This window comes from Mandrillus leucophaeus, unplaced genomic scaffold (genome assembly GCF_000951045.1).
Source record: "Mandrillus leucophaeus isolate KB7577 unplaced genomic scaffold, Mleu.le_1.0 Scaffold335, whole genome shotgun sequence".
Taxonomy (NCBI): domain Eukaryota; kingdom Metazoa; phylum Chordata; class Mammalia; order Primates; family Cercopithecidae; genus Mandrillus; species Mandrillus leucophaeus.
The window spans coordinates 797,074-806,525 of record NW_012103532.1 but is presented as its reverse complement, the minus strand read 5'-3'; the positions used below and the strand labels follow the sequence as shown (position 1 = coordinate 806,525).

Below are 9,452 nucleotides of genomic sequence, written 5' to 3'. Positions count from 1 at the left end.
TCCTAACACTTTGAGAGGCTGAGGCAGGCAGATCACATGAGGTCAGGAGTTCGAGACCAGCCTGGCCAACATGGCAAAAAGCCTGGGCTGGAGTGCAATGGCGTGATCTCAGCTCACTGCAACCTCTGCCTCCCGGGTTCAAGGAATTCTCCTGCCTCAGCTTCCTGAGTAGCTGAGATTATAGGTGCCCACCACCATGCCTGGCTAATTTTTGTATTTTAGTATAGATGGGGTTTCAGCATGTTGGCCAGGCTGGTCTCGAACTCCTGACCTCGTGATCTGCCCACTTTGGCCTCCCAAAGTGCTGGGATTACAGGCGTGAGCCACCGTGCCCAGCCGCCCCAGCCTCATTTTAATTTCCAAAGCAATATCTTTTTATTTAACATATACTTGTTGAAATTCTATATGTGTTAGGATTTTCCCCCCAGTAGCATGAATTATATGGTTTCCACATGATATAGAGCATAGTGTCTAGCAACAATAGGCCTCAGTAAACATTTGTGGAATAACTCACTAAATGAATATATTATGTTGAACCATCTGAAATTGTCATTTTTAAAGGTCAAAATGGTTAAATATCAGCAATTCAATATTCAACAAATATATTAACAATAAGATTCATTCCAATATAAAAGAGAAAATACATATTATATTACTTCTTGACACTGTATCAATGTGTAAAATTTTCTTTCATTAGACCGCAAAACTTGACTTTTCTCTTTTTTGTCTACCAGGAAACACGAAATTATCCAGAATCATATCCACAACTGCCAAGGGATGAAACAGTGGAGAATCCTCATCTCCAGAAGCACATTTTGGAATTAGCATCCATTCTGGATGTTCGAAACGTGTTCTTTGAGAATACCATTGATGACTATTAAAACAAAAACCCTCTTGTCGAAACAAGTTTTCATTTTCCACAAATTTTAAATGGTGCAGTTTTCTAATGTGATAAGACACATAGTGGTGTTACTTAGTTTTTATTTTTTAATTTAGGGCCACCATTTTAAAAACAAACTGAGAAAAAAAAAGTTCACACTTTTAGGGCAACTGTTTTAAAATGCAACCTTTCAGGTCTTTTAAAATCTTAATCTTGGAATTTTTATTTTTTGATTTTGAGGGATGGATATTTACCTCCAACTTCTAATCCTACACTCAAATAGTCACTATTCTCACCCTGAGAAGAAAAAATCATTTATTTTTGTATAATGAGGTAAATCCAACTCTTATACTAGGACCTAAGTTAAATGTCTGGATTTGGAAGTATGTAATCGTTCGTAATGATGAAGCTAGCCACCATGGACTACTGAAAATCAGGAACAGAGTCCCTCCATAATATATTTTTTCTCATTCCAACTTAGCTGGTAGAAAAATGTTTGATTCTTTGAAACATGATCAAGCCAGTTTTTGAAATCATTTAATTTCTTTCAATACTGTCATAATATCAGAAATTGGATTGAATTGCATCTGAAAGCTAGATCTTAATTGAGGACTTGAGATGGTAAATATTACTTGGAATGTATGAGTATTGTGTTATGAGATTTATTTGCATATTTTCTTTTCTTTGTAGTCTGTGAATGCTGGAAATGAAAAAGGAAACAACTTTGAAATATTTCAGTCAAAAAACCATGTCATTGGTTTCATGATACAATGTCTCCAATAGGAATTCTATTTAAACTCTTGGTTTATGAGATCACATTTAAAGACTAGATTTATGTCTGTGGCATAAAGTTTTAATTTTTTGCCTCACTGAAATTTATGAGACTTCAAAGTCAGAGATGTTTTAAATTTTGGTAAGGGGGAACTGGATGTTATGAAACCTAAAATGTAAGTTGGTTTTGCATTGACAATTTTGAAATAAGATTTATTAACATTTCCTGTATTTAGTGTTTTATATTCATGCACAAAATTTTTATTATCTTAAATAGGACTCAGTGTATATTATAGATTTTTCTTTTTTGTATTTTCCTTCCCTGTCATTCCCTTTATAATTTCACAGTCACTTACTATGAAGTTCTCCCCTCCTTTTTGATGACCCAGCATTCAGTTTCAGAAATCTATGAATGAAAAGGCCTGATACCTAATTTTCTGTACAGGATCACATCTGGCAGTCCCAGGGGAAGTGAAGTGATTGCTTGTGATATCTCTTTCCCATGGCCCTAGGTAAATTTTACTCTAATTTTTTTTTTTTTTTTTTGAGACAGAGTCTCGCTCTTGTTGCCCAGGTTGGAGTGCAGTGGCGCTATCTCGGCTCACTGCAACCTCTGCCTCCCAGGTTCAAGCGATTTTCCTGCCTTAGCCTCCCGAGTAGCTGGGATTACAGGTGCCCGACACCATGCCCGGCTAATTTTTGTATTTTTAGTAGAGATGGGGTTTCACCATGTCGGTCAGGCTGGTCTTTAACTCCTGACCTTGTGATCTGCCCGCCTCAGTCTCCTAAAGTGCTGGGATTACAGGTGTGAGTGACCGCACCTGGCCATTATTTTTTAACTTGGTTTTCATTTCTGGCATAGAGACTAATTTGGGTCTAAGTTATTCCCATTCCTGCTCTGATTTGCTGATTTTTCAAATCTGAAGTCCAAAGTTACTGTTTTGGGGTTTGGGGACTTGGGGGAGTATTCTGTTTACTTTTTTTTTTTTTTTTTAAGAGACAGGGTCTTGCTCTGTTGCCCAGGCTGGGGTGCAGTGGTACGTTCATGGCTCACTGCAGCCTCAAATTCCTGGACTCAGGCAATCCTCCCACCTCAGCCTCCCAAGTAGCTGGGACTACAGGCATGCGCCACTGTGCTTGGCTAATTTTCTTTATTTTTTAATTTTTTGTAGAGATGTGTTCTCACTTTGTTGAGCAGGCTGGCCTCAAACTTCTGGGCTCAAGTGATCCTCCTGCTTCAGCCTCCCAAAATGCTAGGATTACAGGTGTGAGTCACTGTACCTGGCCTGTTTACTTTTTTAAAAATATTTTTGTTTGTTCTTTCAAACAGTATTTCAGAAAGCTTGGGAAAAGTTACCCTGGAAAGAGATTTCCTTTGCTAGTGGGTTTTCATTTTCAGGTAAAGACTGCTTTCCTTTTTTTTCAGTATGCTTTCCTTTTTTTTTCAGTAACTTAATAAATTTCATAGCTTTCCTTTAGTAACAGTGTTCATTGACCTACAGCAATAGACTATTTTCAGTTTTCTGACCTCTTGTTTCAATTCCCCTTAAGTCCTGTGCCAGTTATGCTCCTACCAACACAGAGTTTCCTGTCCTCTAATGTTTAAAATAGTATTTACTGTTCTGAGCTTTATCCTTCCCTGTTAAGCATAAAGAACACTGGTCTGAGAACTAGGAGACCTAAGTTCTAGTCCTGGCTTTCCTGGTAACTAGTATTATGCCCTTTGACAAGTGTCTTCATGTCTCTGCTTATTAGCACTGTCATCTGTAAAATGAAGAGGTTGGCCCAGGTTCTTTCTAACTCTGATTCTGTAATTTGGACTCTTGGTTCCAAAAATATTGATTTCCCCACTCCAACCACCAAGAGAACTATTTACCCTGTTTGTAGTGTACACAACATTTTCTTTTGTAGGTCACATTTACTTAGATTTTGTTCAAGAAAATCTGGGCCCCACTTAGCTGTTTTAGAAACTAGTGCAGACGGAGACTTTCCTGAGGAAATTAGAGCTTTTATGATTAGAAACATGTTTGTCTAAAAATGAGGGTCTTAGAAATCACAACATTGACCCTCATGACATTGCCCCTTAAGCTAGTAGTGTAATTCCTTACAGGTAGTTAAAAACCTAAAGTGGACGGAAGTGATCTTGAATCTTCAAAGAGAGGAAAACTGTGCTGGAAAATGTTATTGTTTCATTGATGCCTTCAGAAAAATGCGTATTAAACAACGACTATACTCCAGATTTTCTTCTGGGCATTGGGGAAGCAAACAAAGTAGACTTAAAAATCCTCATGTTCATGAAGCTTACATTCTAGTAGGAGGAGTAAGGCAATAAACATAAGTAATTTATGTTAGAAAATGTTAAGTAGGATGGAAAAGTGTAGATTATGGTAAGGTAAATCTTTTGTTTGTTTTCTTAAGGATAATGTTTAAAAGAGTGATGAAGCCGGGCATAGTAACATGCCCCTATTAGTCCCAGCTACCTGAGAGGCCGAGGTGGGAGGGTCACTTGAGCCCAGGAGTTTGTGGCTGCAGTGAGTTGTGATTGTACCACTGCACTCCAGCCTGGATGACAAAGCAAGACCTCATCTCTGGAAAAAAAAGAAAAAGTGATGATCAGGGTAGGCTTCATTAGGAAGGTCACATTTGCAATGAATACTGTGTCTTTACTTTTTATCATGAAAGTTTTAAATATACAGTTTTTTTTGTTTTTTGTTTTTAAGATGGAGTTTCGCTCTTGTTACTCAGGCTGGAGTGTGGTGGCGGGATCTCCGCTCACTGCAACCTCTGCCTCCCGGTTTCAAGTGATTCTCCTGCCTCAGCCTCCTCAGTAGCTGGGATTACAGGCATGCACCACCACACCCAGCTAATTTTGTATTTTGAGATGGAGTCTACCATGCTGGTCAGGCTGGTCTCCAACTCCTGACTTCAGGTGATCCGCCAGCCTCGGCCTCCCAAAGTGCTGGGATTACAGGCATGAGCCACCACGCCCAGCCTAAACATACAGTTTAATAAACCCTCCTTGTACCTCACCCAGCTTCTGTAGTTCTTTAATCAAGGGAGAATTATGTAAAAGGACAGTTGCCCAATGGGCTTGAGCTGATAGTGGCAAAAAATTTCATTTTTTTAAAGTGCATACCACCTGCCCTTTATAAATATAAAAAATTTAAGCCCTAATGTATTTAATTTTATAATTCATAAAAATTTAAATACAGGAACTAAGAACAGAGCAAAGCAAAGGGAAAAATCACTCCTTTGTTTTCAAATTGCACAAATTCTCCCTGGAGATTCTGATACAGTCTCTCATCTCTCTTAAGTATCATTACAAACAACATAGAAAGCATAACACTGCAAGAAGTCAGTTATACACAAAACAAAATGAAGCACAGTGAAATTTTCTCTTTATCTGTGTATTTCTGAAGTTGGTAAAGCAACTGTCTTCTCTATTTTACAGAAGAGAAAGCTGAGACCCACAGTGATGGTCTAGTGATAGAGCTAGAACTAAAACTCAGATCTCCTCATCTCAGCCCAGTCTTCTCAGTAGCTCAGACTGCTCTCTATAATGAACAAGAAAGAATAATTAGGGATTTGTATTTTGGCACAGAACAGTATCAAATTTTTATTACAAAAATCCACAAGTCTGACATTTTATCTTTTATTCTAGCCAGGATGTGTCCTTCATATGCATGTGTGTGTTTCTCCTAGAAAGTGGTGCTCTTAAACCTCTCAAAGCACAGAATTTATTGTACTCTCTTTATTTTTACCAAATTGAAATGTTTTAGGATTTCAGAAGCAAAGTGCAATCCAATTGTGGCTGGAGTTTTCCTGATAGAGGATCCGGGTGGTTCCCTCCCTTCCAAATTCTGGCTACTGCCCTTTATTTCCTTTGTGCAATAGAATTCCCTGAAACAGATTAGGTGGTAATTGTACTGAATTTAGTCAGGATAATGGGAAAAGCGACAAATCAGATTTATGTATTAGGTATTAAGGAGCTTTCTGTAGCACTCTCCTCCAGGTTTAATCTCCTCTGACATGTGTGATTTAGTAACTTTCTGTCTCTGAGAAGCAGTTTGGACCCAGTTGAAAAATCTAATTTCTGGAGACTTGTAATCAGCTTGATATACAGAAAACATTCTGGACTGGAAATATAGTCAGGTACCAAGGTCTGCTAACTTGGCCATTGCCAGTGATTCAAAACCACCTCCCCACCCTGAGTGAGTAAAAGATTTGATACGAATATGAATGCTATGAGTCTTCTGGTGATATTTTGAGTGTGTATGTTCCTGTGTGTGTTTGGAAAGCATAAGAGGGTATTTACCTTGAGGGCTCTTTTGTTGACCTTATTTATTTGAAATTCTTATTTTATTTGTAATGGCATATGTATATTTTTGTGATGCTACATGCAATCTCTGTGTATACTTTTTGTATATATGTGTACATATTTGTAAATATATTGGTATGCAATGATACAGTATGTGTATATTATGTACCCATACCCATTGTGGGCTGAATTTATTTAAGTTCTGTGAGGACATCCTAGTGGCATTGTTCATGCTGCTGTAATTAGGTTGTGGCTGTATCTCATTCATAAGTCTCTATTTTGAGGGGCTTGTGTTTGGATAAAATGGGCTAATTTGGAGTTGAAATTAGGATATGAAGATCTTAACAGAAAGCTGGATATTCTTAGCTTTAAAATCACCTGCAAATTTTTATTTAAACTGATGATAAATTAGTGATATAAACCTGAAAAACCTAAGTATGTGAAACTGAGACACCAGCAGATTCTGAAGCTGTAGTAGTCCTTTATTTTCTTGATCCATGTTTAAGTATTATTACTGAGTAAATTATAGTGGGGCTTAATAGGCTGTGGAAAACAAATTGCTTTGATCACATTTTAAAACATAGGAAAATGTCCATTAAATAGGGGAAATATATTCCCAGTTGTCATTTTTATGCCTCATACTGAATTTTGATTTTGGAACAATTTTTTTTCATCAGTGTGCCTCGTTTTATGTGTCTCTGTGAGGCAGAAAAGGGGGCATTAGCTAAGGGATGGCCTAACTTAAGTAAGGTAGGATTTAATGAGGAACAGGAGGTTGTTAATTTGTGTATTTGCAGCAGCTATGATTAATTTAGTCCTGTCTTGGCATTTCTAGCTACAGATTTTTTCTTATTGGACTTGCATATCAAAGGTGAGTAGGCTCATCTGAGAAAATGCTTCCACTGAATAAAATGCCTCCACTCGTATTGCTGTGTCTCTATGAGACCACTTGTGTTCTGCAAGTTGATGATATATTCACACATGAAGTAGAGTTTTTAATATTAGATGCATGGTGTGCTATAAAAATCTGGGCCTTCAAACCTCTCCCAAGGATGATAGGGTTGGGGAGGATAAGAGGATAGTAAATATGTGCAGTGCCAATTTGTGAACCTATAGAATGTTGCCAAGTATCAATGTTTGGTTACTTCAGACATATTTATTTGCATGAAAGAGTGTAGGAGATGTTTAATATACACTTAAATACATTCACTGCAGAAATTAAGTAGAGGTTATTTTTGCATGATAAAATGTAACTGCAAAGCAACTTTTTACACCAATATTCTTTGGAAGATTAAATCTCTCTGATCCAATATTAAATTATCTTAAAATAGAGAAATTATCTCAGGAGTGAGTTTTACCACCCAAAAAATGTTACATTTGCTGATTCATTGTATTTTAAATAAAACAGCCAACTATTCCTAACACTTTTCAATTACAGTATTTAGAAATAATCATAACAGCCTTTTTCTTCAATAAATATTAAAATTTGGTAATTTATTATTTCTGAAAAATCAGTGAAAACATCCATAGGATCTGATGCTGTGTTGCTTGAATAATCAAATCATTGTTTTTGCACTGGAGAGTAGTAGAGCAGATAATATACCATTTAAAATTCATGGAACTGACTCAGGCTCCTTGTGGACATTGAGGACAGTAGTGGTAACGAAAAGTACAGTAGAAAAGACTTGACATAGTGAATGTGACCTCTAACCCCAGCGGTTGTAAAGCCAATAACTTTGAGGTTAATAAGGTAAAACTTGCTTAGAAAACCCAGCTCTTTCCCTTTAGTCTCCTGCGCTCTTATACATTGATACTTTACACCTATTTTTGCTGTACCTCTCAGTCTTTCCTGGATAATGGGACCATTTTACTTTAAAAAAAAAAAGAAAAAAAGCGATTCATCTTCCTCAAACTAGAATTTCAAAGCCTAATACTACACTATGTTCCAACTTCATTGAGTTTTGAACAAAAGACTTAAGCATGCCTTGTGTTTAAGGAAAAATAATTGATGTGTGAATGGAATCAATCACCTATTGATGGGAAGGGTATGAGGACGATGTAGGGTGATCTGCCTTTAATTGGGTAGAGATAACTGTATTAAGTATAACTAATTTGTTGGTGCCATAGAAATATTTCCTTTGGAATTCCGTAAATATGAAATTTTTTTAAACTAAAATTGGCATTTTATACTTATTAGTTTAGTATAATATTGACTTTTGAGAAGAATTCCAACTTTACATGACATTGTTATTTAATCACTGATTGAAGAACCATTCTTAATTTTAAAATATTTTTGTTAATTTCTTTTACAGTTTTAAAAATTAATAATATTTTTATTTTTGAGATGGAGTTTCGCTCTTGTTGCCCAGGCTGGAATGCAATGGTGCGATCTCAGCTCACTGAAACCTCTGCCTCCCGGGTTCAAGAGATTCTCCTGCCTCAGCCTCCCAAGTAGCTGGGATTACAGGCGTGTGCCACCATGATCAGCTAATTTTGTATTTTTAGTAGAGATGGGGTTTCACCATGTTGACTAGGTTAGTCTCGAACTCCTGACCTCAAGTGATCCACCCTCCTCGGCCTCCCAAAGGGCTGGGATTACAGGTGTGAGCCACTGTGCCCGGCCTAAAAAAAATTATTTTTTTAATAGTTATCAGACTAATCAGTGTGATTTTTAAACATAACTTGGACAGTAGACTCAGTTTTTTTTTTTTTAATAGTTTGAAGTCCATTATATTAAAACTACAAACTCACTTATTCAAGCCTAAATTTCGTCATAGACTATAAATTGGGGATCAGTTTCCTAGTTTGGTGGACAATTCCAATCTATCTACTAAGACAATCATCTTCTTAGGTGTAATATTGTTTATTAAGACATAGGTAATTTTAGGTTTTATACTTCTCTCCTAGGCTTATGGAATGAAAGCTAATAGGCTGAGTTATATCACTTTCAGAATGAAATAGGGAATTATGGCTAGCCTTCTTACAGATCTGCAGTAAATGATACTTAAATGTTTGTTACATCACTGATTTTCTTTTCTCTTCTGAAGCTGTTGTGAATGTCCACTTTGCCAGGATTGAAAGTTGAAATTTGTAAACATTACAGTTTGAACCATACATTTTCTCAAACATGAAATCAGTATGAATAAGTATAACATTTGAAATGATCATATATGATAATCCCAAAAGTAAATACTTCCAAACCATAGAGGGATAACCACTGTATTTTAAAAAATATTATTCCCACCCTTCTTTGCATGCTATTAATTGCCTTCTTCCTAAATTAAAACTATGTATTGTGGTATATTAAAAATCTGCAGGAAAAATTTGCTTAAAGTGTTTTAGCACAATAAGAATTTTTATTACTCAGTAGTTGGAGACCAGCCTGGGCAACACAGTGAAACCCTGTCTCTACTAAAAAAAAAAAAAAAAAAAAATTAGCCAGGCGTGGTGGTGTGTGCCTGTAATCCCAGCTACTTGGGAGGC

At 36.6% G+C, this 9,452-nt stretch overlaps 1 protein-coding gene across 1 annotated transcript in view; it reads left to right on the top strand.

Moving 5' to 3' along the window:
- The window catches only part of SCAI (suppressor of cancer cell invasion), a gene marked incomplete at its 5' end in the record, with an annotated part of 114,169 nt that extends 113,266 nt beyond the window's left edge, over positions 1–903 (top strand). Inside the window, 1 exon segment of the mRNA XM_011988698.1 lies at positions 735–903. Within this exon segment, the coding sequence (XP_011844088.1) occupies positions 735–881 (147 nt within the window).
- Positions 904–9,452: the final 8,549 nt, after the last annotated feature.